This window comes from Lampris incognitus, chromosome 1, assembly GCF_029633865.1.
Source record: "Lampris incognitus isolate fLamInc1 chromosome 1, fLamInc1.hap2, whole genome shotgun sequence".
Classification (NCBI taxonomy): Eukaryota; Metazoa; Chordata; class Actinopteri; order Lampriformes; family Lampridae; genus Lampris; species Lampris incognitus.
The window spans coordinates 124,638,561-124,666,538 of NC_079211.1; the positions used below are offsets into that span (position 1 = coordinate 124,638,561).

The 27,978-nt window shown below is 43.0% G+C and overlaps 1 protein-coding gene across 3 annotated transcripts; it reads right to left on the reverse strand.

The window, feature by feature from the left end:
* Positions 1–53: 53 nt before the first annotated feature.
* tchp (trichoplein, keratin filament binding) lies at positions 54–17,353 on the reverse strand. 3 transcript variants are annotated; one of them, XM_056272871.1, is made up of 13 exons: positions 17,161–17,353; positions 4,397–4,609; positions 3,969–4,179; positions 3,817–3,873; positions 3,380–3,448; positions 2,840–3,013; positions 2,642–2,754; positions 2,478–2,544; positions 2,207–2,379; positions 2,040–2,121; positions 1,730–1,915; positions 1,223–1,366; positions 54–372 (listed from the first exon to the last, which is right to left on the reverse strand). In XM_056272871.1, exons 2-13 carry the CDS (start codon positions 4,585–4,587, stop codon positions 340–342), a joined length of 1,500 nt encoding a protein of 499 aa, XP_056128846.1. In that variant the 5' UTR covers positions 4,588–4,609; positions 17,161–17,353; the 3' UTR covers positions 54–339. The 3 variants fall into 3 exon arrangements, with proteins under 3 accessions (XP_056128846.1, XP_056128826.1, XP_056128836.1); XM_056272851.1 differs by having other exon boundaries at positions 17,151–17,353; XM_056272861.1 differs by lacking the exon at positions 17,161–17,353 and adding an exon at positions 8,991–9,114.
* Positions 17,354–27,978: the final 10,625 nt, after the last annotated feature.

Genomic DNA, 27,978 nt, shown 5'->3' on the forward strand with positions numbered 1-27,978 from the left:
GCCGTTGCTTGCTTGTTGTATTTCACTAGTCTCATGTTCACTATGTTGTCTTGTTACAATGACAGAAAACTTGGACTGGTGATGATTTTATCAGATTTACTAAAAACTGATCACAAAGAATGAATAGTAAAAAAAAAAAAAAAGCAACTCTAGTTCCAGCTCTAGGATTGCTAAAAAAAAAATCACTAGTCTCTCTAATTATAGACAAATATTTTTAAATAAGTATCAACTTGGCATAAACAAGGCCCGGGAACCTGATTGAATGATGAAACTCCTTAGATAGTCAAGCTAATTACATGTATAAAAAAATTAAGTGAGAATTTCAGTCTTGCAGAGTCCTCACATCCAGGCTGATCGGGGTCTGCTGTGGATCTGAAAAGGAAACATCCAGCATGTACAATCAAAGAAAATGGAGCTGCCATAGTCTGTCACATATTCACAGACATGTAAGGATCATGGAATACAAACATTTACTGACATAAACTTAAGACTTTTTTTTAAACTTCACTTTTTTGTCAAAGAAGCTGCCTAAATAGCATTTTTGGTGGATAATACAAAGAAAAATTGCTCAAAGCACAATTTGCATTCATTTTGACTACCCACAGTGCTTACAAATATCAGCTAAAACACTTAGCTACAGCTTTCAAATGTGCCCATGTACTGACTCTTAATGATCAGAGTCTATGAAAATAAGCATTTGATTTTTTAATGTTTTCCTTAACCATATTAAATGTTGCAACCTGTCAACAATAAAGATGCTGACGTTGTGTTCCTCTCAACTATTAAACAATTCTCAACCCTTTTTAGATCATTAATAGTACCCTGAAACTGCATGTAACAAGAATATTTTGTATACCATCTAATATTACATAAAATCCTGAATGAGATTCAATAAATAAGTCAATTGTTTGTTTAGAGCACTGTCACTGTTATCTTCTAGTCAATTTTAATGGGGTTTTTTCCGCACTTTATGGTGCTTTCAATCTGTATTCTTTAGTGTGAATTGGTGTTTCTATGGCTGTCTGAATCTTTGCGACTTTCAAAATACTTGAACGGAAAAAAAATAAATCATAATTTAACTATTCTCCACTTTACAAAGCACTCTACTGGCAAAAGAAAGAATCTGAAAATTTTCTGTAGTTGTGGCTCTGCCCGCTGGCGGGCAGGTGCTGGAAAGTTTGAAAAAAGAAAATCGTGAATGCTTTTTTTTCTTTTCTTGTACCTTCTCCTGATAACCCTGCTCAGTCATCCTCTGTGTCTCCAGTCTCAGCTCCTCCTCCTGGATTCGAAGGGCCTCCCTCATGTCCTCCTCCTCTTGCTCTATCCTGTGTTGCTCCTCCTGAAGTTCTTGGCGCTGCTGTTCCACCTACAGTGTATATATATATATATATATATATATATATATATATATATATATATATATATATATATATATACATAACAATATACTAAGTACTGTTTGACTTCTCAGCCCAGCAGGGACCTTGTATGGAATAAATATATAATTCTGTGCTTCTCAATGGGTGCGGAATGAGATCAGGGTTGCCTGATCTTGACTAACAGCTATTTCTATTGTAGCATCAATTGTCATACTTTTTTTTCTTTCAACGAACAGTTAATATTTTGGTGCATGAAAAATCTCCTGCTTGGGTGTACAATGGTACAAACACTGAGAACTACTGCAATACTCAGCTAACCGTGAGGAGATGAAAAGAGGCCATGTGCCAACCTGAGCATTCATCTCTTGCATTCGTGCTGTTCTCTGGCCTTCTTCTTGCTCCCTCTCCAGGCGTCTGGCCTCTTTTTCCAACTCCAGCTCCTGGATCAGCTCTTCTCGCCTCCTCAGGGAATCCTCCTGAGCCTTGTGGTTCTGCTGTATCTTGAGCTCCAGCTGCTGCTGTCTCCCCACAAGAACCTTTTACAGAAACCCAGATGAGAGCTGTTATTCAACAATCATATCTTTCTGGCTTTCTTTCAAATGAGGTTCCAACAGTATTTTTGGCAGGTCCTGAGTCCCTCATCTCTCCAGGCCAATTCACCTCATGCATGAGCTGCTCTCTGGCTCTTCTCTCCTTTTCCCATTCTGCCTCTCGTTTCTCCCACACACGTTGGGCTTCTTCTCTGAATGGAAACATAAGGGTTAGTATCTGAAGGTAAACAAATGTCCCTGCCCTAAGGTCAGAACTTACTGAGTATTAGCCCTTACCTATACAGAATGTCAAACTCTGCCTCTCTCTGTCTTTCTAACTGAAGTTGTTCGTCGATCACATGTTTCATCCAAGCAGCATCAGCTACAGCCCTTTCCCTCCTTACACTCTCTAACCTCCTGTTCTCTTCTTCTCCTCCCAGCAAAGTTGCCAGGATCTTGCGGTCTGCCTCCTGGAAGGTAAATTTCAGGCAGCGGTAAAGTCATAGATACTGATTCAATTTGAGTAGTATAATAAGCCATACTGTACCAATGGAATAGATGTACTCACAAGCTCTTCCTGAACTTGCTGGGCTCTCTTCTTCAGCTGAGCCCGGTACTGACGTACCAAGAAACGTCTGAGGGACACAAGCTAAATGAACACACAGCTTAACCATCAGGAAATTTATTTACCTAATTTCTCAACACATATCTCAAGCTGCTGGCCTCACGTACGCCATCTCAGACTTCTTTCTTCTTTCCTCCAACTTTCTCCTTTCCTCTTCTATCTTCTCCAGCTCCCAGCGCTGAGCAAGCAACGCCTCTTGCTCCTTCTTTAAACGACTCGCCTTCAACGGGGAGAGACCTACTTTAAAAAACTGGAGTCCCATACTATTTTCTACAGCAGACATAATTTGCCCAATATTTTCACACCTCTTTCTCCTTCAGCCTCAGTTCTTCCATCTGCTTACAAAGTTCCTCTACTCGCTTCTGCCCCTCTGCTTTCTTTTTCTCCTCTGCCTGCTTCATCTTTTCCAGAGCCTCTTTTCGAGTCCTTTCATATTCCTTTTCAAAACGTTTCTTCTCCTCCTGCTCTGCGGCTTCACGCTGCAGGTTTTCAGGGATGGGCAACTTCAGAGTCTACACTTTCTCAATAATGAATCATGTTGTAAAAAAACAGTCTAAGTACATTTCAGACTTGATACTGTACTTACAGAAGAAATGACCACTGTTTGGTTAACTATTAATTCATTACATAAATAATTACTCCTTGAATTAAAGGACAATACCAATGTTTTTGACAAGTGAGTCCAATGTGCCATGTTGCAGCCCTGGTAGGAGTTAATACAGCTGATGATTGCAGGGCTATTACTTCTTTCTTTAAAGTCAAAAACACTTGTCTATCCTTTAAAGGTTATTCAAACACTATTGTCATCTTAACAACTTTTACTGTGGCTATACTAAATTACCAACCTTTTTTTTCTCAGAAGTCTGCTCTTGCCATTGTTTGACAACACGATCTTTATGTAATGCTGACTTGACCTGTTGATAGATTTGTGACAAAGGCGTTGTGACAAAGACGAGACAAAGATACTGATGAGCCTGACTTAAGCGGAAGGTATACCAGAATAGTTTATACTGTTGAGTCAATCCGCGACTCAGGTTAACAGAAAGTCATGGAATATCTGCATCACAAGCCCTCTTGCTTTCCAGATCAAATGCAGGTCTTGACGGTAAGTGTCTGTTTTCCCTACTTGTAGCCTTCTTCCGATGTATCAGGCTGTTACCAGATTCCTTTGAGCCTTGACAGCTAAGGACATTTACCGCTTCACCTCAACACTCAGACTTTGCAACAGCAGCTTAGGCAACTCATTGCATTTACATTAATAGTTTACACTTAGGTGAGCTACCTTTTGCAACTCAGGGTTGTTTTCCCTCCAGTGCTCCTTTAGCAGCTCTTGCACAAGCTACGGAGAACAGAAGAGAGATAACAAACATGAAATAAAAGAGAAGATCAACCTGCTGCAGCAACATAATTATACAGTGAATTTAACGTGGCTACCTTTTTTCTTCTCTCTTCTCTTGCAGAACGGAGCTCCTCAGTCTTCTGCACAAGCTGACTCACCAACGTACTCCTGTCAGGTGCTACTGCCTGGAGCTCGGCCACAAACTGGTCCTGCTCTTCTTCAAGCATAGCCTGGAGCCGTTTCCTGCGCTGCTCCAAGCTCATCCTCTTCTCTTCCTCCACTCTCTCTTTATGGTATGCTGACATACTGTCAGAACAGACAGAAAAACAGACATTAGCTCCCTTCTTTCGTGTCCTTCAAGCGCTGAAGTGGTAGGGTGTAAGAAAACACAAATAGGATTTTTTTGGTTTATTACAGCAAGGATGGCCCAGAGACATATGTGTCTATTTTTAAGAGGTTTATTGTCACTCAGTTTTAGCAAGCTCTATGCAGTGCATACACAGTTCAAGTTTATTTGCATCACCTCTGTTGGTAAGACTGCTGGGAACTCCACACTGCTTGTTTGTGACTCCGCAAGTTCTGCTCCCTGAAGTATTTAGAATGCAGCTCCCACTGTTGCCGCCAACGAGCCTCCTGTTCCCGCTGCCGGGCCATCTGTCTCCCCAGAACACGGGCACGACTGGGCACATGTGCAGAGAGGGTTGGTAGAGCCATTCTGAACTCATCAAATAACGACCTGGGTACACAAGCAGATTAGACATTTAAGCAATTAACGTGACACCAACACAGGAAAGGAATCTCTGCGGTCAAGCCAGCCGCCATGTTATTTCCTCCTGCACATACAAGTGTGTTATTACGGTAATGAGATTGTTTCACTTCAGAATAAAAGCCTTTTAACTGTATTATGCACTAAAACAAGACATTCTACTCAGAAAATTATTTAAGCAAAACTGTCTGTTTCCAATCACTTATTACACTTCAGACATATTCTAGAGCCCCCCAAGTAGTTGCACAAAAGTTCCAGAACATTTCACTATGGAATTTCAGAGTAAAGGCCCTTTGAAAATATTAAGCACTAAAACAAGACACTACTCAGAAAATAACTAAAAGAAAACTGCCTGCTTCAAATCACTAATTCCAGTTCAGACACATTCTACAAGACACCAGGTAGCTGAACAAAAAACTTGCAAGAACGAGTCATTGAGGAATTTCAGAATAATGACCCTTTAAAAATATTAAGCACTAAAACAAGCTGTTCTATTCAGAAAAATAACTAAAAGAAAACTGTCTATTTCCAATCACTAATTCCACTTCTGACATTCTAGACGATTTGAACTAGCTGCACAAAAAGTTCCAGAACAATTCATTGTAGGACATCTTGTTTTAGTGCTTAATATTTTCAAAGGTAAAGCATCCCGTGACCCCGATTGGGATGGGTGGCTTGGATAATGGATGGATGACACTGGTTAATTAACTTTCTTAATGTAATTTCTCGGTGGCATGGTGGCCCAGTGGTTAGCGCTGTTGCCTCAAAATAAGAGGGTCCTGGATTCGAGCCCCGGGATTGTCCAACCTTGGGGGTCATCCCAGGTCATCCTTTGTGTGGTGTTTGTATGTTCGCCCCATGTCTGCGTGGGTTTCCTCCGAGTGCTCCAGTTTCCTCCCACAGTCCAAAGACATGTAGGTCAGGTGAATGGGACTTACTAAATTGTCCCTAGTTGTGAATGTGTCTGCCGTGTGAAGGGCTGGCGGCCTGTCCAGGGTGTTTCCCCAATGTCTGCTGGGATAGGCTCCAGCATCCTACAACCCTAATTAGGATAAGCGGCTTGGAAAATGGATGGATGGATATTTTCAAAGGGCCTTTATTCTGAAAATCCAGTGAAATGTTCTGGAACTTTTTTCAGCAACTGCCTGGGATCTTCTTGAGTGGAGTTAGTGATTGGAAACCACCAGTTTTCTTTTGGTAATTTTTTGGATAGAACCTCTTGTCCATTCATCCATTATTCAATCTGCTCATTATCCAAAACCCTTCTTATCCAAGAGGTTAAGAACCTCTTGTTCTTATTAAGAGGTTCCTCTTGATAAGAATTGATAAAGAACAAGAGAATTGATAAGAACATAAATAACAGAGATAAGAGGTTCCAAGGGTTCCCTGGGTTCGAACCCAGGATCTTCTTGCTGTGAGGCAACTGCGCTAACCACTATGCCACCGTGCTACCTTTAATATTTCCACTTTTGTTTCAATCATGATCGTTTTCCTTTTCTTCTATGCATCACCATCGCTTGCATCAGATTTACACTTTGAAGCCATGATTACGAGGGTAAACACACAAAAAATTTAAGTCAAAAACACAATGCACACAACAATGTTTATGTGATCAGACTTAAAATGGCGATGACAGTGTAGTGTTGTTCTCCCTTGGACCGACGAACCACCTAAAAGGCACAGTGTTTTGAGTGTCACGCAATGTAGTCTGTCCATTCATTAGTATGAACCATTGTGTGTAACTCGATTTTTAAAAATAATAGGTTTTACAGAGGTCGGTTCGTAAGTATGGACGTTTGTAAGTCAGCTGTTTGTAACTACTGTATACCTGTATATACAAAATGGTTGGATTTATTTGACAGCGTTAAGCGTTTATTTGAATGACAGCCCGCAGAAAGAAACTGTTATAGATGGCTGTTGTGGTGTACAGTGCTCTGTTAGCCTAGCAGAGGGGAGGAGTTGGAACAGATTGTGACCAGGGTGTGATGGGTCTGCAGTGACGTTGCCTGCCTGTTTCTTGACTCTGGAGATGTAGAAGTCCTGAATAGATGGCAGGTTGGCATCAGTGATTTTCTCTGCAGGATTAAATGCCCGTTGCAGTCTGTCCCTGTCCTGTTTGGTGGCCGAATCCATACCAGACAGTGATGGATGTGCAGTGGACAGACTGGATTATTGCAGTGTAGAGCTGAATCAGCAGTTACTGAGGCAGGTTGAACTTCCTGATTTGGCAGAGAAAGTACATCCTCCATTGGGCCTTTTTGATGATTGTGTTTATGTTGGATGCCCACCTCAGGTCCTGGGAGACTGTGGAGCCCAGAAATCTGTAGGTTTTCACTGTAGACACCATGCGGTTGAGTATGGTGAGGGGAAGGGCAGTGTTGGGGGGGGGCGCCTCCTGAAGTCCACTGTTATCGCCACAGTTTTGAGCTCCAGGTTGTTATGGCTGCACCATCGTCACCTGTTCAACTTCCTGTCTATGTGCAGACTCGTTACCACCTCAGATAAGGCCAATGATGGTTGTGTCTTCCGCAGACTTCAGGAGTTTAACAGATGGGTCTCCTGAGGTGCAGTCATTTGTGTAGAGGGAGAAGAGTAGAAGGGAGAGCACACATCCCTGGGGGGCACCAGTGCTGATTGTCTGGGTACTGGATATGATTTTTCCCAGCCTCACCAGCTGTCTCCTGTCTGTCAGGAAGTTTCTAATCCACTGGCAGATGGGAGCTGGTACAGTGAGCTGGGTGCGTTTGGAGTAGAGGATATCTGGGATGATGGTGTTGAACCCTGAGCTGAAGTCCACAAACAGCACCCTTGCGTGTGTGTCCCTGGGGAGCTGAAGTGTTGGAAGATGTAGTGCAATCCCATGTTGACTGCATCCTCTACTGACCTGTTTGCTCAGTAGGCAAACTGCAGGGGGTCAAGCAGGGGGCCTGTGATTTCCTTCAGGTGAGCCAACACCAGTCTCTTGAAGGATTTCATGACCACAGATATTAAGGCAACGGGCCTTTAGTGATTCAATCCTGTGATACGGAGTTTCTTGGGGACTGGGTTGATAGTGGAGCTCTTGAAGCAGGAGGGGACTTCATATAGCTCTAGTGATCTACTGAAGATCAGTGTGAAACTGGGGGCCAGCTGGTCAGCACAGACTTTCAGACAGGAGGGTGATGCACCATCCAGGCTCCGTGCCTTCCTGGTCTGAAAAGAAGAGCTAGCACACATCCTCAACACAGATCCTGAGTGCGGGGGGGGGGGCAGGGGGTACAGCTGGGTGTGTGTTGTGGCTGGAGAGGGTGAGGGATGTGAAAGTTCACTTATCAAACCTGCAGTAAAACCCATTTATATCGTCAGCCAGTTGATGGTTCCCTGCAGTGTGGGGGGATGGTGTCCTGTAGTTGGTAAAACCTATCAAACCTCTCCAGACTGATGCTGGGTCATTGGCAGAAAACCTGTTTTTCAAATTTTCAGAGTAGCGCCTTTTTGCCCCTCTGATCTCCTTTGTGAGTGTATTTCTGGCTTGGTTGTACCAGATCCTATCTCCACTCATGTAAGCGTCCTCTTTGGCCTGACGAAGCTGCCTGAGTTTTGCTGTGAAACAGGGCTTATTGTGCTGATCGAGACTTATCGTTCACATGAGTTTACTCGCTAACCTTGTGCCTTTATTACATTTTCTACCAACCTTTGGAATTTCTCTCAATTTACAGTTAGCTATATTATTTCATCATTTTCAATCTAGGTGCAATGGTTCGGACTTGTGCAACTGATGGCTGCAAAAGCACTACCGGACAACTGAGTCGGTCGGGCTCGCCCCGTAGCCCGTCTCTCTCCGCCGTCGGAAAGCCGCGGCCTGTTTCGCGAAGCCCCCTTCTGTCTGTGGCGCATCCGCGTCGCGGCGTCTTCGCGGGATGGCGGACCGGTGGAGGGGACTGGGTACAGCGGTGTGTGGCGGCGGGCCAGCAAAGCGCCAGGCCCTTCACGCGGATCTCCCCAGCTACTCATGCTCATGCTCCTCTCCTGCTCCTGCCACCCACACCCCCTCTCATGTGTGCCATTCTCAACATAAATAACGGAGAGAAAGCGCGTATCAGGGAAATATACTTGGTATCCTCAACCTTTGTGTGTGCGAGTGTGTTCATTTTACAACATTTATTAGTAGTAGATGTTGCTGAGGAAAATCAAAACACCAATAAACAAATCTAGCTATATAAACAAATGGCTATCTATCTATCTATCTATCTATCTATCTATCTATCTATCTATCTATCTATCTATCTATCTCTCGTCTGAGGCTTAACGGTGGACGTCGATAGGCCTGCTAACGACTTTTATAATTGTCTGAATAAAAACAACTACTAACCTTCGACGTGTTACTCCTTCGATAAATGGTGCTGGTTCAAATGCTAACCTAATTGCTCTCCATTCAACGAATTTAAGTTGTAAATATCAACTCTCAGTTCCTCTGGTTACCCGTAGTAACCACCCACCACTTCCTGGTAAATTTCGCACTACGGAAGATGGCAGGGGTCAAAACTCAAATGCCATTCTAAGAAAGTCATATAAATTGAGGGTTGGAAAAAATTGAAACAAATTGAAACAAAACTATTATTCTGATCAATTACAACACATTTGTGTTATAAATGTTTAGGAGATATGAATCCATAGAGTACAGTGCAACCACACTGCATATTTTCAGGATTGTTGGGAATTTACTGACGGTTTAAAATGTTGTCACAACTAAAACACGTGGTTACACTTGTGATAAATTTAACTTCTGCATCAAATGTACAAATTCTTGCCGTTTTATTAATGAGTAGATTTTTTTTAATTTTCAAGCCCAAGTTGGAATGAATGATTATTTATTCTGAACATGTAAATAAGCAGGATATATAACATACAGATAAACCACTGTAAATAATCTGAAGTAATAAACAAATCTACACATCAAACTCAGCGAACAATTCTCCGTATGCATCAGAATGTTTCGTGTTAGACAACGTGTAGGAGGAAGTATACACATATTTTTCCTATCCCTTCTCACCTACTCTTAAGTTACTTCAGCTACTATACATTTCAAACTCAATTCTCACTGTACTGTGTAGTTCAATTTCAATGCAAGTTGTGCTGCACAATACAAACTCAACTAATGTGAACAATAAGAGAAAAAATACATCAAAAACACACGAGAGAAAGAAGAAAGGGGAAAAAAAGAAAAACGCATCCTAATGTCATGCACCAAGAATAAACAGATCCCAGTGCTGCGAACAACCCAAAAAATCTACTCTTTGTCATAAAAAGAAAAATGAAATAAGTGTAATAAGAAATGTTTAGCGATAAATAAAACTTAGACAGTTAACACAAATCTTTGTCCTTTGTACTTCTTCTTGAACTGCGTAATGTTTGTACTGTTTGAGTTCCATGCTCAGACTGTTCCACAATCTTACCCCACATATTGAAATGCCCATGCTCTTCAAAGTTGTTCAAACACAATTTCTTGAAGTTTAATTTCTCTCTCAAATTATGGTCCCCTTCTCTATCTGAGAATATTTTTTGTATATTACTCAGTAGTAGATTGTTTCTTGCTTTGAACATTGTTTGCGCTGTGTTAAATCCTACTAAATCCCTGAACTTCAAGGCACTAGGCTTTAAAAATAGCGTGTAGGTGTGTCCACGATATCCTACATTGTTGACTATCCTTATGGCTTTTTTGTGTGTCCGTGCTGAACCACAGGCTTGGACTCAAAACGCAGACTCAGTTCACAAAAATCAGCCCTTTTAATCAGAATGAGGTTGGTACACAGGGGATCAGATAACAAGGCAACAGTATCCAAATCGGCAGGCGAAAGGCGAGGTCAAAAAGGCAAAAAAACCCAAAACAAAACAGGTCAGGAAACTATAGGGCTTAAGAAACTCACACAAGGAAAAAAATGCTGTAACGCTGTCACAAGGAACAAGACGAAATGGCACAGAAGGAAGGGAACACCAAGACTATATACTCTGGAGGAGGGGACACAGTGAGACACAGGTGCAACACATTAGGGCAGGGCAGGAAACCACACAGGAGGGCGACACATGAGGGCAGGAAGTAAAGGACCTGAAACGAGACAAGAGGTGAGTATCAAAATAAAACAGGACGTACAAGACAAAGAACACTGGGCGAAACAAAAAGATAACTTAACTATCCAGACGGGGCGTGACACTTTTTTGAAGTATACATAATGGTTGTAGGTTGGTTTTGTATGTGTTGCCCCATACCTACGCACAGTAGATCAGATATGTTAAAATTAAGGAACAATACAGAGTGTGCAATGATTTATGATCCAGAATGTGTCTTGCTTTTTCCATGACTGCAATGCTCCTTGCCAGCTTTGCTCGCACATAATATGTTATGTGAGGTTTCCAGCAGATTTTGTGGTCTAGTATCCCACCTAGACATTCATTTTCATATACTCTTTCTAGTTGGACATTGTCAATCACTACTTTTACTTTGATGTTTATTTTATAATTTCCAAACAACATAACATTTGTTTTGTCCAGATTTAAGGATAATTTATTTTTGTCAAATCACAGTTTTAACTTTTCCATTTCTATTGTGGTCACCTCCAAAAGCTGTAAATTCTCACCAGAACAAAATATATCAGTGTCATCCGCAAATTAAAAAAAAAGTCACTATTTTTGATATGTTGCATATATCATTTAAGTACAGAATGAACAGTTTTGGACCGAAAACCGACCCCTGGGCTACACCACAAGTAATATCCATGCATGATGATTTATGTTCACCTATCTTTACAAACTGCTGCCTGTTACTTAAATAGCTTCTCTGCACCACCCCTCTGATACAATACCTTTCCAATTTGTCTATTTATTTATTTATTGTGATCGCTCGAGTCAAAAGCTTTTTTAGATCTATAAATATTCCCACAACAAACTTTTTTAGGTCTATACTTCTTCAATTATTTAAATGAGCACCGGAGATGTCGGGCTGTTTGGTCAAAACCCGTACTGGCTCTCAGTCAGCAGTTGTGCTTCTCAATGAATGTGTTTAGTCTAGCAGGAAATGGTTTTTCCAATATTTTGGAGAATTGTGACAATAATGAAATCGGTCTGTAGTTTGTAAATTGGTGTCTATCTCTGGTTTTATAAAAGGGTATGACTTTTGCGATTTTCATTTTGCTTGGAACTTTACCAGATTGAAAGGACATGTTTAAATGTGGATTAGTGGTTTTGCAGTACATTCGATTACTTTCTTAACTATTGTCATATCAATATCATTCCAGTCAGTAGGTTTTTTGTTCTCGCATTTGTTTACAGTGTCCACAATTTCCTTCTCATCTACCGCTCTAAGGAAAATGAAATTTGGATTTCTGCCCCCATAATCACTATCATTCCCCTCTGTGATTGTTTGTGCATTATTGATTTCTTTTCTTTTCTTTTCTTTTCTTTTTTTTTTGTTGCCAGTTTTGGGCCTACATTTACAAATAATCTGTTGAAGCCATTGACCACATCTTCCATGTTATTTATAGTCTTATCATTAAGCCCAAGTTTGACATTTTAATCAAATGTCATATATTTCTAAATAAATTCAAAGTCTGATTTATTGAACTGTGAAATTCAAGTGTCCAAGTTTATTGTAAAAAGTACAAATTCAATCATATCTATTTGATAGTCTCTGATAACCGAGGATATTAAAGTCTAAACAGTCCATTATGTTAGATGTTCCAGAACTTTTTATTTACTTACTTCTATATTTTTACTTACTTTTATCGACAAAATATCCTTTATGAAAGAAAAGAACATTTATGGAGGACGACAGAAAGAGGTTTATATATATCTATAAACTTAGCAAAAAAGTAAGGAAATGTGTGTTTGGTGGATTATTTCTTTATGGTAACAATGCTTCTTGGCAATAAATCTTATATCAGGCAGCTGATTGTCAGCACCTGGGGTACCAGAAGCTCAAAACAAGAGTCAATAGCAACAGCAAAATAACCTGTTTGGCATTGGCAGAGAAGATTAGGCACATTTTTAGTGGGTGCAACCCACATACACAGCTCTGCTGCTCATCCCACAAATGCATGTTCCTCACAAATGTGGCACCATTGAAAAGGGAAATAAACAGGCTTTCCAACGGTATAAGATTTATTGCCAAGAAGCGTTGTTACAACAAAGAAATGATCTACCAAACACAAATTTCCCTACTTTTTGTGCTAAGTATATATATATAATCCAGGATGATTGCTTATGGCATGAAACAGGCTTGTACTGTCTCAAAGAATTTACTCGAATCACTGGATTATTTTGCTCCTTATTTGCTGAGCACTTTTCCTACTGCTGAGTGTTTCTTTTAACAAAGTTAAATATACGTGTGTGTGTGTGTGTGTGTGTGTGTGTGTGTGTGTGTGTGTGTGTGTGTATGTGTGTGTGTGTGTGTGTGTGTATATCCATTATCCAAACCACTTGTGTGTGTGGGGTAGTATACATAATGTAAAAGTTCTTTTAACAATAGCAAAACTTTTCCTCTTGCAACAGCAAAAATATGAATGCAGGGTATACATGTATACCCTGTATACACTGTCAATAACTCACTCTTTCTGTATTTTGAAGCTGTTTTATTTGAGTGTTTCGATTTCAGTTTGAAGCCTCTGGATTTTCCTGTTATGCCGCTGTCTAGAAAACGCATCATGGGCATCTGGGTAGCACAGCAGTCTATTCCCTTGTCTACTAACATGGGGATCGCCGATTTAAATCCCCATGTTGCCTCCGGCTTGGTAGGGCGTCCCTACAGACACAATTGGCCGTGTCTGCACAATTGTCCTGGTCACACACACAGACATGTTGGTCAGGTGAATTGACCATACTAAATTGTCCCTAGGTATAAATGTGTCGGCCCTGTGATGGACTGGCAGCCTGTCCAGGTGTCTCCCCACCTGCCGCCCAATAACTGCTGGGATATGCTCCAGCATCCTGCGACCTCAACTGGGATAAGTGGCTTGGATAATGGATGGATGAATGGATGGATGCACTGATTTATAGAAATGGAAGACAAACTGAGATGACTTGCACAAATCTGTAAACTTCAAAATGGTTGACAACTTTCAGGGCTGTTTTTGATGTATTAGTGGGAGATGAATTGTCAATCAATGAAAAAAAATGTGACCTGATGCCTTGAGCCAGCCTGGAAAAAAAAAACACGGCAAAACTACAAGTTAAAAAGAAAAAAAAGAGTGTGACTTGGGAAGCTACATATGACGCATGTACCCATGTCATTCAAAGTACTCATTTTCACATTTAGCCAGTATCTTAGAAAACACCAAGTGACAAAAGCATAATAAATGATACTGGCTGCAAAGCACGCATGCAAGCATCCACTGCAGCTAAACACTTCAGTTCAGCTACACAACTGCAAAAGTGCATGAATGTAAGAACAGTGGCATACCTTTGTGGACTCTACATTTGTATAGGTTTGTAAAAATGAACAATAAATATCCATGCAAACTAGGGGTCTAAAGATGAACAGTAAATATCAAATTCAAATGTTGTATAGATTTGTAAAATCCATTACTTAACACTTCAGTTCAGCTAGTTGCATATCTTTGTGAGCTATAGAAGAACTGGTAGGCTTCTTTAGCTTTGCTGTCCCTCTGAAACACTTGTTCATGGCTGATGTGCTTAGGCGGCAGCTTCTCATCCAGCATAGGGAGTGTTGTCTTTTGTCCAGTCATGAGCTGCACTGGACTCGCTCCGGTTGCACTGATGGGGGTTGCACAACAACACATCAGAGCAAGATGATGATCTGATTGCTTGAGAATGCGCTTGGCTGTTTGTACAGCTCTCCCATCGGCTCCATTCGCTTGAGGATAACTAGGACTCGAGGTGTTATGGGTAAAACCATATTGCTTTCTGAACTCCTGGAATTCAGTTGATGTGAACTGCATAGCATTATCACTCACCAGCTCAAAGGGGATGCCCGATCTCACAAACCTGGACTTTAGTCGTGTGATGACTTGTTGACTTGTGGTAGTAGATAGGTGGGCTATTTCAATGTCTCTGGAATAATAGTCCACTACAATGAGGTATTTCCTGCCCTCAAGCTCACACAGGTCAGCTGCAACCTTTTGCCATGGACCCATAGGTAAGGGGGTTGTTTTGAGTGGCTCTCTTTTCTGTGCTGGTCTACGCTCCACACAAAATGTGCATGTATTTACTATCTTTGCAATGTCCGTACTTATGGCTGGCCATCAGACTGACATCCTGGCTCTTTCCCTGTAATTTGTCCGCCCCTGGTGACCCTAATGTATTTGTTGCAGTATTTCTGCTCTTTGTGTGGCTGGGATGATGATCCTGTCTTGGTACAGTACGAGGCCATCTGACTCAGATGTGCTCTCGCCATGTAGAATCCCTGTAGTGATGGAAACTGTGACATTTTCTGTGGCCAGCCTATCCTAATGAAACTAATGACCACCTGGAGATCTGTATCACTATGTTTAACCTCTCTGATGTCATCCAGTCTGTGTGCTGACATCGGTCTGCTTGTCACCACAGATTCCACAAATTCCTTAACATCCTCCTCTGTGGCAGGCATCGTCTCTTCTCTCAGTGGGTTTCTACTGTGTGTTAGTCACTATCAGTTGCTTACCTGGAGCGTGCACGGCCTTCTCATTGAAGCACATGAGGCACATCAGCAAATGCTGACACCTGAGGGTGCTTTATCCAGTTCATGTTGATCAATGGAACCAAACTGTCCATACCTTGCAAGTAGCAAGAAGAACACTCACACACCCACACTCCTACCAGGCACTCCTTTTCGATTTGAGCGTATCTTTTCTCAGCGTCTGTTAATGTGTGTGAACAAAAGGTGACAAGCCTAAGCTCACCTTTCTGTGCTTGTAGTAGTGTGGCTCCTAGACCGTAGCTGCTCGCGTCAGCACTGACGACTGTCGGTTTGCTGGCATCATAGTATGCCAGTACTGATGCTGATACTAACATAGCCTTGACCCTGACGAACGCCTGCTCTTGGAGCTCACCCCAGATCCAAGCAGCCTCCTTCTTTAACAGCTCTGTGATTGGGTGCAGTGTGGCTGACAGGCCAGGCAAGAATTTGTGCAGGTAATTGATGAGTCCTAGCACTTGGCGTAGCTCATTGATGTTCGTAGGACTTGGCATCTCAGATACGGCTTTCACTTTGCTGGTGTCAGGCTTTATCCCGTCCTGTCCGATGATGTGTCCAAAGTACGGTATCTCTGATTTTCCAAAGTGGTACTTTTCCTTGTTCAGCTTTAAACCTGAGTCTTTGATGGTCTGTAGCACTGCCCTCGGGCGGCGGTTGTGTTCCTCCTCATTCTGTCCATAGACTAGCATGTCATCCATCACGGCAACAGTGCCATCGTGGTTCTTCGGGAGTGCGCTCATCTCCTGCTGGAAGATCTCGGGAGCTGATGTAATTTCGAATGGCAGATGGCGGAAACAGAACCTTCCTACTGGTGTGATGAATGTGGTCAGTTTTTTCAGTTGGCTTCCAGTGGAATTTGCCAGAATCCACTGGAGGCGTCCAACGTAGAGAAGACCCTCACTCCAACCAGCTTGGGGGCTATGTCCTCCAAGGTCGGCAAGATGAACCTCTCCTGCTTCACTGCCTCACTGAGTCTCTTTAAGTCCATGCATATTCTCATTTTACCTGCCTATTTGATCACAGGCACCATAGGTGAACACCAGTCAGTGGGCTCCATGACCTCTTCGATAAGTCCCAGTGACTGCATGCGTTTCAGTTCCTCCTCCACTTTAGGTAGGATGGGAAAGGGCACTCTGCGTGGAGTGGCTAAGCTACAGGGTTTTGCATCTGACTTCAGTTCTGTCTTAACAGGTTCACAGTTCAGTAGCCCTGTCACCAAACAAGTCTGTGTTGATCTCATCAACTCTCAGGACTAAACCCATCTTGCATGCTACACTTCTGCTCAAAAGGTTGTTTGCATAAGGCCCTTTAATTACATAGATCCAGAATGTGTACCACTGTCCCTTGCGCTCACTTGTGGCTAGAAAATTTCCCATGCAATTGATTCTGCCATCCGGGCTACATATGTCAGTTCTTGCAGTCTCCACCTGGGAGAGCTGTGGCAAGCTCTGGTAAATATTCTGAGACATTGCCATAATCTCTGCACCAGTGTCAGTTTTAAACTTTATATTATGGCCATTCACTGGGAGCTCAACATGCCACATTTCTTTTGAGTCTGACTGTTTAGTTACTGACCACAGAAAAAAATGCTCCTTGGTTTTCCATTTCCATATTAGGCTCTGCTGTAACTTCTTTAACCATTTTTGCTTTGCACACAATTTCGAAATGTCAATCAATCAATCATGTTGCATTTTTATAGCGCTTTTCTAGCTGCAACAGCCCCTCAAAGCGCATATTTCGAGCAATCAGGAAGTACCCATTTTGTTACACTTCCTGCACTTCCTATTGCGTGCAGGGCATGTTTCAGTATTATCATGCATTCGATTGCGTCGTGAGCAATTTCCTTACTTAAACTCACTGTTTCTCTGCTTGTTGAACTGCCGCTGCTGTCCTCTGGTGCTCCTCTTTGAGTATCCATGGTGATGCTTGCGTCTCACCCCGTCCATTTTACTGTTGTCGGCCCACATGCATCTTTATCCGCTCACATTGGGGCGCGATTTGAATAGCCTTGTGTGGTGACGCTAAGGGACCACTCCAAGACACACATCTGTTAGCATACGCTTCTTTACTTGAACAACCCACGTCCCACTCCTTCTCCCCTCTTACGGTCACTTACATCCTACCTTGTCCTCTAGCTTCCCCTACTGTCCTCCAACTGCATCAACTCAAGACATCACATATCCCTTTTGCAAAAGATAACATTTACATCACTGCGGTGCTTATGCTGAACTGTATAATCTATGAACAGTCTTACAATAACAACAGAATGCCTTGACCATAAAACAAATAACAGTTACAAAATAACAGTCTCATGCAGACAATACTAGGTCATTAAGAAAATAACAATTTTGAAATAACAGTCTCATGCAGACAATACTAGGTCTATAAGAAATAACAGTCTCGAAATAACAGTTTCATACCAAATATAGGCTACTCTTGTTTTAGTTTACCGTCCTCACATAACATAGTCCTGTGCCCAAACGGGTGGTCTCCTGATCCTGACCTCTCACAGAGGGGGCTGAGCATGTAGTGGGTCAGGCTGGACTCGGCTACAGTCTATGTCAGGCCCCTTGGGAGGAAAGGCCTGCCCAGGGTCCGCATGACCCTGAAGGGATAGGGCTGGCAAGAGATAGGATGCATTCCAGGTGCGCCCATCAGACAGTCTGTAAGTGCACTAGCCTCTTTGCTCATGCACCTGAAGAGGGTGAGAGTACTTTGACTGTCTCTTTAGTAGTATACCTGGTCTCCTAACTCTGACCCAAGACCCAGGAGGAAAGTGCACTGCTTTTGCCCCTCTTTGCTTGTCTGCGTACTCCTTCATCTTCTTCTGCTTCTCTTTCACTGTTTGTGTTGTGTTTTGTGCTTGCAGGGATGTGACAGGCTGTGGTTTGTGGAGGCCTGTCACATAGAGTTTGGTGTGCATCTGACGTCCGTGCAACAGCTCTGCATGGGAGCATTGAGTGGTGGCGTGCCTGGTTGCCCTGTAGACCTGGAGAAAGTCTCTGGTTGATGCTGTCCACTCCTTTCCTTCTATTTTCGCAGTCAGTAGACTATCCTCAGACATCGATTAAATCTCTCAATTTCCCCATTGGCCTGGGGGTAGTAGAGTGAGGAGCGTTTGTGTGCAATCCCCCTGTCCTTGAGAAAGGATTCCATTTCCTGTGAAATCAGCTGACTACCATTGTCTGAGATGAACTCTTTTGGGTTTCCTTCCCTGCTGAACACTGTAGACAGGAAGTGATGCAGAAGTAACTTGGGACGTGAATGCAACCTCAGGCCACTTGCTAAAGTAATCTATGAGGGTAATAGCAAAACGGCAACCAGGGGCTGTGGACTCAAAAGGGTCTACAATGTCTATTGTATCGGAGCTATTGATATGCGTGGCTCCCCTGTGCTCCGATGTCCCGTCGCCATCGGAGCTATTGATTTGCATTTGTTTATCAGCGACGGTCGTTGGGGGTGTTAGTTTCGACTTCATTATTCAGTGGTCATGAGAGTCGTTGGAGCCGTTAGTGACCGACTGTTGCTCTTGGAGGCAAGGCTTCTTGAGTCTCCTGGGTAGAGATGAAAGGACGGCATTGTAAGTGGGAGATAGGTGGTGTCGCAGACCTCCTCTGTTGAGGGATGGTTTTTCCAGTTTCCGTTTGTGTAGTGGTTGTTTGGTTTCTCCTATGTATAGGTCAGTGCAATCCTCATTGCATTGTACAGCATACACCATACACCAGATACACCAAAAAAAAAACGCAATCTGGTGTATAACTATATGCTTTGCTAAGACAACTATTTTCATATTATTCATTAAGGGAAAATTGTTTTCTTTGAATTTGATAATTCTCACTCTGTGATTATTGAACAGTTATTTAATGTATGTTATTTAAAGGTTTGTTCAATATATTGTAACGTGCATGGATAAGTAGACACGCTGGCCGTTGGTTGGCGGGTGTGACCATTTAGTCGAGCGGTTAGTGATGCCTCCTGCGGTGCGGGCGATACGGGTTCTCTTCCCGGCCGCGGCAGTTCCTGTGGTTGCGTTGTTCCCTGAATTCGCTGCATTGGTGTCAGAAGTGGGATGGAGCGACCGTAAGGCCATCGGAAGCGTATACGCCCTCAGGCGTGAAGGAGCTTATATGCTTAAGCGCGGAGACGCGCTTCCCGAAAGAGGGGGCAATGTGACGTGCATGGATAAGTAGACACGCTGGCCGCTGGCTGGCGGGTCAGACCCTTTAGTCGAGCGGTTAGCGATGTCTCCTGCGGTGCGGGCGATACGGGTTCGCTTCCCGGCCGCGGCAGTTCCTGTGGTTGCGTTGTCCCCTGAATTCGCTACAATATGTTATTCAGCAAGTATTGATAATTGACAACATGGTTTTGTTATGGTATGAGCATGAGCTAAGAAAGGGGGATGTAGATCAGTGACTTTGTTATTGATGATGTTTATTGAGCCACTGCAGACACCGTACTGAGGAACACGCAGTTATACAGGTTACCGGGTGAGCGCCCGCGAAGCGATAGTGCTGGATACCAGCTACACGTATGTCGTCTTATTGCATCCTCGTCGTGTTGGTTAATAACCAGGTTATGAATACTAACCCTGCGTCATTCATGAGAACACGAAACAGTCACCAACGGCTCCAACGACCGTCGCGGCTAAACAAATGCAAATCAATAGCTCCGATAACGACCAAACATCGGGACACAAAGAGCCATGGACATCTATAGCTCTGACAACGACTTCAAAGAGGATAAATTCCGAGTCTCATCACCAGCCAGTCAGACTAGCTTGGTCTAGTTAGAAAGGCACGAACTGAGGAAGCCTCTTGGATGAGAGGCGAAACGTTTTCACGGATATATACCAAGTCCAGTTGCACTTGATTCGCAGAGGGTAACGTTAGTTTGCTGGTAACGGTGATACCGTTACTAGTTATACAATATTAGTTGTAATAATACTAGTAATAGTAACCATAACTTTTAAATCCAGTTTTGTGGGTGTTCTCACATCTAACATAGCCAGCTAGCTTGCTAGACAATGACAACATTAGCCAGCTAGCTGATTAGCTAGCACTAACATTAACTCAACGTTACTTACCTTGGAGCAGACGTATGTATGTTCGTTAATCTTGGTGGTATTTAGCTGGGAATGGGGCTTCCCACACTGTTTGATCCACTGCCGGCATCTTTCCTCTTGAGTCTTCGGTTTTAGAAAGGGGAAAAATGACACCCCCTTCCAAACTTTGGGGGTACCTGGTGTCGGATTTACAAATGCCGTTGGCACACCTTTTCACCATCTTGCAACAAGCGCAAAAGCTTGACGAACCTTCTTCACTTAGTGACGGTTGCTAAGGTATGATTGGACAAGGGGGAGGGGTTTTGCGAAAGGCCATTTGTGTTTGGGGCTAGTGCAGTGACCAGCACACACACCCACATCCGGCTTCCCACCCGCAGACACGGCCAATTGTGTCTGTAGGGACGCCCGACCAAGACGTAAGTAACACGGGGATTGGATCCGGTGATCCCCGTGTTGGTAGTCAACGAAATAGACCGCCACGCCACCCGGGCGCCCCACTAAAAAGGATTTTAACAACCTTTTTAACTTTTTAAGTTCTTCTGGAAAATCTGTTTTTATTTCCGGTCCTATTCCCACAGCGGCCCATGGAGTAGGGCGCTTCAGCAGAACCCCCAGGCTCCACACTTGGCTCCATTCCACCTGCAGAGCTCATAATTTTGGCTTTATTGACAATTTTGATTTGTTTTGGGAATGCTTTTCCTTTTTTAAAAGAGACGGTGTCCACCCCAACAAGCTGGGCAGCCGCATGCTAGCGGCCAATTTTCATTACGCCGTGCAGTCCTGTATTCATGAATGACTATTTACACTCCACACAGTCCCCGCAGTTACTTTTATAGTTGTAGATTAAAAAAACGAAAACTTTTGTTGCATAAAACATGATGTCGCCAATTCGTTATCAACTGTTGCCCCGTGTAATCCGGTTCTTCCAAAGGTGAGTTCTTTCTCGTCCCATTGCTCTTACAATATTCCTGTTAGGCTTAGGCCACGATTTAATACCCACTACCATTTGCATTATGTGTCTTCAACTGTCAGGCCAGATAATTTGATTATAGTCTGCTGTAGTGATTCCAGTTCAACTAAGCCCCTTATTCCAATTGTTGTGCTCTTCTAAATGCCCAGTCAATGTCAAATAAATCTTTCATTCTCAATGATTTAATTACTTCCCTCAACCTTGACTTTCTATTTCTTACTGAGACCTGGCTTAAACCTGGGGAGTGCTCCCCTCTAGTGGAGCTCTGCCCACCCAACTATAATTTTCTGGCTGCACCCAGGTTAACAGGTCGTGGTGGGGGTAGCTGCTTTTAAGAACCATTACACTTGTATTTCTTTCACTTTTGGTTCTTTTAACAGTTTTGAAAGCTTAACTTTTAAAATTGTGTGTGATAACCCAATTTGCTATGTAATCATTTGTCGACCCCCCCCCCAATTCATCTACAGGTTTTCTTAATGAATTCTGCGAGGTATTGTCCTCTCTTGGGGGATACCTGCAGTCAGTTTAGACTGAAGAGGTCACTTAGATGAGTGACGAAAAGTATCTGTCAGTAAACGTTGTATCCAGATGACCTGATTTAACCGTCTTTGATTACCGTCTCTTGTTCTAAAATTTGATAGGGCCATTACAGTTGGTGATTTTAACATCCATATTGATATTGAACTCTTTTGTCATAGTTTTTTTTAAACATTTCTAAATCTTTTAACCTTGTGCAGCATGCTACTGGCCTGACACATAACTGTGGACACACCATTGATTTAGTTTTCACCCTGAACATGTCTCTTAATTCCCTGAATAAGATTGATTTAGTCTCTGACTATAAATGTATTACCTTTTGATGCTTCTTTACGACCTACTGCAATACCTCAGAAACATATAATTTACTCTTGCATCTTTAATAAGTAGTCAGCAGCCATGTTTTCTAGTTACTTTTCCAGTCTGGCCAGCTGCCCTCCTCACTTAGCCAATATTAATGACCAAGTTAGTTGGTTTAATGATTTGTGTACACCTGCCTTTGATTTTTCGGCTTCATATACTTCCAGGGCTGTCCCAGTAACCCCTTGGATCAATGAAAACATCCGTCAAAAAAGAAGGGAATATAGGAAAGCCGAACACAGATGGAAAAAAAATCTACTCTTGTAGTTCACCCACTATCAAATTTGAATCAAACTATCAAAGATTCGAGAGCTGCTTACTTCTCTGACTTAGCTGAGCGTAATAAACATAACCCCGGGTTTCTGTTTAGCACGATCAATCAGCTTGTGTATCCCTCTCTTCCTACCATTTCCGCCTGTTCTGCTAATGATAGTGAACATTTCTCATCTTTATTTGTTGACAAGATCGATGGTCAAAGGTTCTGTTTTACCCCCTGCCCCCCCCACCCATTTCAGCCTGATTTTAATGTTAGAATTTGTTCCCATTTCTCTGCAGTTCCTTATAAATTCTCTAGCCCTTATGCGTCCCTCCTCCAGTCTCTGTGATGTAGTTCCAACAAAAAATGTTTAAAATCCATCCTCCCTGGCTTAGGTCCCAGCCTGCTCTTGATCATCAACTGTTCACTCACATCTGGGTCTGTACCTGGAAACTTTACAATTGCCTGTGTTCAGCCCCTCCTCAAAAAAACCCTCTCTTGACCCGGCAAGGGTAGAGAATATAGACCAATTTCCAAACTTTCTTTTTTTTTTTTTTTTACCCAAAATCCTTGAAAAAAATGGTGCAGACCAAATCCTGCAGCTGACTGAGGGTCATAACATTTTCGATAAATTTCAATCCGGCTTTCATCACAAGCATAGTACTGAGACTGCATTACGCTTACTAAGAGTGTCCAACGACATTCTTATGCATGCTGATAAAGGTGAATACTCTATTCTTATTCTACTAGAGTTAACCGCGCTGCCTTTGACACCATCGATCATACCAGCTTACTCGATAGGTTGGCGAACTGGGTTGGCATTTCTTGTACAGCGTTGAATTGGTTTTGCTCCTATATGACTAATAGTTATATAGCCCCCACACTATGGACCTCTCTTCCTGTTGAACTAAGACGACCCAGGTCTCTAGCTTCTTTTAAATCTCGTCTTAAAACTTTTCTTTTTATGAAAGATTTTACAACAGTTTGGTCTTACGCTTATTTTTGCCTTGTCTGGTTTTCTATATTTGTAAAGCATTTTGTAACATTGTTTTAGAAAAGTGCTATATAAATAAAGCTATTTTCTCCTTTATCTTTCTTGTCTTATGAAAATGAGTGTATGTTCTAAATTTTTTTATTTCTGATTTTTCCCTTTTTCTGCCATTTAGTGGCCAATCGATCCCTATTTTAATTCAAAAACCCACCCTCGTACTGCATGCGTTCGCCAAGTGCATCTCTCCGGCCGGTAGTCTCGAAGGCGACGCCTCCCCACTTTCGTGACAAGGCGAATCCAGGCCGAACAGCTGCTTTTTCCGACACAGACGCATTCAGGTGACGAACACAAGCCGACTCCGCCCCCCTCCCGAAAACAGCGTTGCCAATGATTGCTGCTTCATCGAGTCCGGCCATAGTCGGATCTGACGAGACCGGGGGGTTGAGGTTCGCGCTGCACTGGGGTTCGCGCTGGGGTCTAAGTGTAGCCGGGTGGTAAATCTGTTAAATGATTTTCCACTTAAATTTAGTATAGTTTAACTGTTAATATATGTAATTTTTACACTGTCAAGCCATGTAAAATGTCATTTGATGTAGTTAAATTGTGAAGCAGATTGTGAGTGTATTTTTATAGTTTTGGTTGTCATTGCATGTTTTGACCAGTAAGTGGCAGTGTTGCGGACTTTTATTGTAACTCCGTGCAAGTTATCCAAGTGCATCTTGGGTATTCTTTCTTTTTTTCTTGTGTGGAGCACCTGAAGATTGCGGTGTGACGGTGCTCTGACTCCGCAACGCTACTGGAGTTGATGTTCGGTGATTTTGGGCGCGAGCCGTCGACCACTGTTTGCCATTGCAGGCATGACAAGGTAACTGACAGAGTGAGAAGTTGCGCGATCTTCAGGAAGTTCCACATGTCTTTGTTAAACCCTGTTTAACATACATAGTCCACTGCCGTATTTTGCACCGTATGTTGTATGTTGTATTTATTTTCCTTTTAAAATCTTTTCTGTTAAACTTGCCACATCTGTGAACATTTATGAGCTGTTTGCTCGAAAGACACAGGAATTTATGCACTCCGTAAAACGATCTGCATTCGAAGGTTCAAACAATAAAATTAAAGCTACAAGAACCCCGGAAGTAATTGTGTCCTATGTGGTATCTAATTCCACGGGCTACATAATTTTGGTACCAGGAGTGGGGTGTAGCTAAAACATTTTTTTTAAATTGGCAACAGAGTGGCTTATTTTTACTTAAAAAAATACGGCAGTGGTGAAGATTGCTGGTGACGTCCGTTGGTGTTGAGTCTGAAGCCATCCTGCTGTGGAGGTGGTGACCAGCGAGAGACGACGTGAGGGGCTCTACGAGGTTCTGGTGCTTCCTGTGTCACACGACTCAGCCGTACCAGCGCAGAGGACTCCAGTGCTAACTTCAGCTACAAAGACCAAGATTCAGCAAGGCTCCAAGTTAAAGACTGTCCTTGTAGTATCCTTGAACCAGGTTTTGAACTAAATATCCTCATTTATACTGGACTGAGTAAAGATTAATATATCATTATGTCTAGTGATTCTGGTGATGAAGGGAGTTCACGTAATGATAATGGCCACACCTCAGGTGGCATAACGAGTATAGGTGAAGGTGCTGCAAAAGAAATGCAGACCACCATGCAAGAGCTCGCCAGACTGCGAGATGAGCTCACCAGGTTAAATGGTGAAGCAAGGGCTCAGAGAGCAAGTGATAACAGTGCACCCACACGTTCATACATCTACGTTCCAAGAGAACGCCAGATCCAAGCATTTAGTGGGGAGTGTGGTACAGACAGGAGATCTGTCGAAGAGTTTATTGAAGAGGTTGAAAGGGTTTTAAGATACAGAGAGCAAACAACAGAAGAACAATGTGACTATATACTATCTCTATTGCGTGGCCCTGCATTGGAAGAGGTGCGACTATGCATGAGGGGTCAGTCAGTGGGGCCCAGTGAATTATACTCTTACCTGAGCAATGCATTTGGGGAAAAGCGCAGTTCCACACAGCTTTTGCAGACCTTTTACAACCGTAACCAAACTGATGGAGAAGACCTCCGTGACTACTCCCATGCACTATCCCAGATTTTGAGCTCTGTAGTGAAACAGTCCACAGATGTAATACCTAATGAGAAAACTGTGCTCAGAGACCGGTTTATTGAGGGTTTAAGAGAAGCAGCACTCAGGCGTGAACTCAGGAAAATGGTTAGGGACAAACCAGAGAGCAGTCTTCTAGATGTGAGGAACGAGGCCCTCCTGTGGGAGATGGAGGACAGCAGGTCTCATCGTCCCAGGGTCATAAAGAGCAACCAAGTTACATCAGAGGTTCCAGAAACCCAGTGCTCTATTATTAAAACAAACAATGACCAAGGTACTGCATTAAATGATGTTCGGAGAGCAGTAGCCCATCAGGAAAAACAGCTAGCAGAGTTAGGCAAAACACTTGCTGATCTAGCCTTTGCTGTAGGTGAACTGAGTAAGCGCAGCACTCAACAGACATTCCTAGAGCCCAAGCCACAACCTAGACCCCAGCCAAAGTTCACACCAGATGGTCAGCCTATCTGTTTCAAGTGTAGAGGCATAGGTCACATTGCAAGAAAATGCTCACAGGCCAGAGGGGTCAAGGGGACGCAACACCTAGTTCTTATGTAGTGCAGGAAAACTCGCACCCTCAGTTGTCATGAGCCACACAACTCGAGGGGAGGAAGCTGGCTCACCAAAAGAGACTCCAGACAGAAGCAGGATCTTAGAGCGTGCAGTCGGAGAATGTAAAACTGTTGAGGTGAAACTACGAGGTGTTACAGTGTCCTGCTTACTTGACACTGGTAGCCAGGTCAGTACAATTTCTGAGAGTTTTTTCAAGGAACACCTGTCAGTGAAAGGCGAAGACATTCACCCGGCATTTGAGTGGTTAAAGATCACTGCAGCTAATGGATTAGACATACCCTATATGGGCTATGTGGAGCTTGATGTAGAAGCCATGGGTCTGACTATCCCAGAGCGACGTTTTCTGATAGTTAAAGATTCTGAACACTCTTCCTCTGTTCCAGGTCTAATAGGGATGAACATTGTCAAAAAATGCAGAGAGCTAGTACACACTGAGTTTGACACCACACTGCAGGAGAGGTTTGACTCAAACTGGAGAGAGGCTTTTAATCATCTTCATGCAGTACATGCAACAGACAGACTCTCTTTCGCTAGGGTAGCTGGTAAGGATGTAGTCCATATACCTGCTTCATCTGCTGCTACAGTTATGGCTAGGGGACTCAGGACCGTGAGTGAGGATGGTTCTGTTTTGTTGCTGGAGTCTGTGGTTGTCCCCGTTCCTGGAAGTTTGGTTGTTGTGCCTACTTTGGTTTCATCGGGCAATCACATTTTTCCAGTCCGAGTCATGAACATGTCTGATGAAGATATCTGGCTAGGGCCACGGACTAGGCTAGGGGTTTTGACTCAGGTAGACTGTGTGAAAAGTGATGAGCTTTGTGAGGTACAGTTCCAGAGAATCTCAGCAGACACTGAACAAGTGAGTATCAGTGAACACCCCGAAACACCGACAGATGTGCAGGAAATTCTCGGCAAGCTCAATTTTTGTGGTAGCCCAGAACAGCAAGCACAGCTGACTTTGTTACTGGAGAAGGACTCTTTTGTGTTTGCAACAGAAGATGAAGATCTAGGCCACACTGACAAAGTACAACATGAGATCGATCTGACAGATGACATACCTGTAACACAGCCATACAGACGAATCCCACCCACACAGTACAGTGAAGTCAGGGAACATATTGGCAAGCTGCTTAAAAAAGGGGTCATTCAAGAAAGCTCTAGTGCTTATGCTTCGCCCATAGTACTAGTGAGAAAGGCAGATGGTAGTCTGAGGCTATGTGTCGATTACAGGAAACTCAACTCAAAGACAAGACGTGATGCATTCCCGCTCCCGAGAATTGATGAGAGTTTTGATGCGCTGAGAGGGGCAAAGTTCTTTTCGACCATAGATCTGGCGAGCGGATACCACCAGGTAGCTATGCATGAGAGAGATCGGACTAAGACTGCATTTACTACACCGTTTGGTCTGTATGAGTACGTGAGAATGCCTTTTGGTGTTTGTAACGGTCCAGCTACATTTCAGAGACTTATGCAAGTTACTATGAATGATCTCATTTTTCAGATACTCCTGGTCTACCTAGATGACATCTTGGTTTTTTCAGAGACATTTGAGCAGCATTTGGAGAGACTTGAGACTGTGTTTAAGAGACTGGCAGAGACGGGCCTTAAGGTGAAGTTGCAGAAGTGTGCTTTTCTACAACAGTCAGTAAAGTTTTTGGGTCATCAGGTGTCAGCAGAAGGTATAGGAACTAACCCCTCCAAGGTCTCTGCTGTTAAGAACTGGAAGGTCCCAACCACTGCCAAAGAGCTGCAGTCGTTCTTGGGTTTCTGTTGTTACTACAGGAGATTCATTCGAGGCTTCTCACAGATTGCCGGGC

Coding starts and splice junctions, on each gene's coding strand:
- tchp (XM_056272851.1), bottom strand. CDS start 17,269: ATGTGGGCCGACAACAGTAAAATGGACGGGGTGAGACGCAAGCATCAC. Junction 3,014..3,379: donor AGACTTCTGAGAAAAAAAAG/GTTGGTAATTTA, acceptor GAAAACCTGCAG/CGTGAAGCCGCAGAGCAGGA. Junction 1,916..2,039: donor GAGAGCAGCTCATGCATGAG/GTGAATTGGCCT, acceptor TTTCTGTAAAAG/GTTCTTGTGGGGAGACAGCA.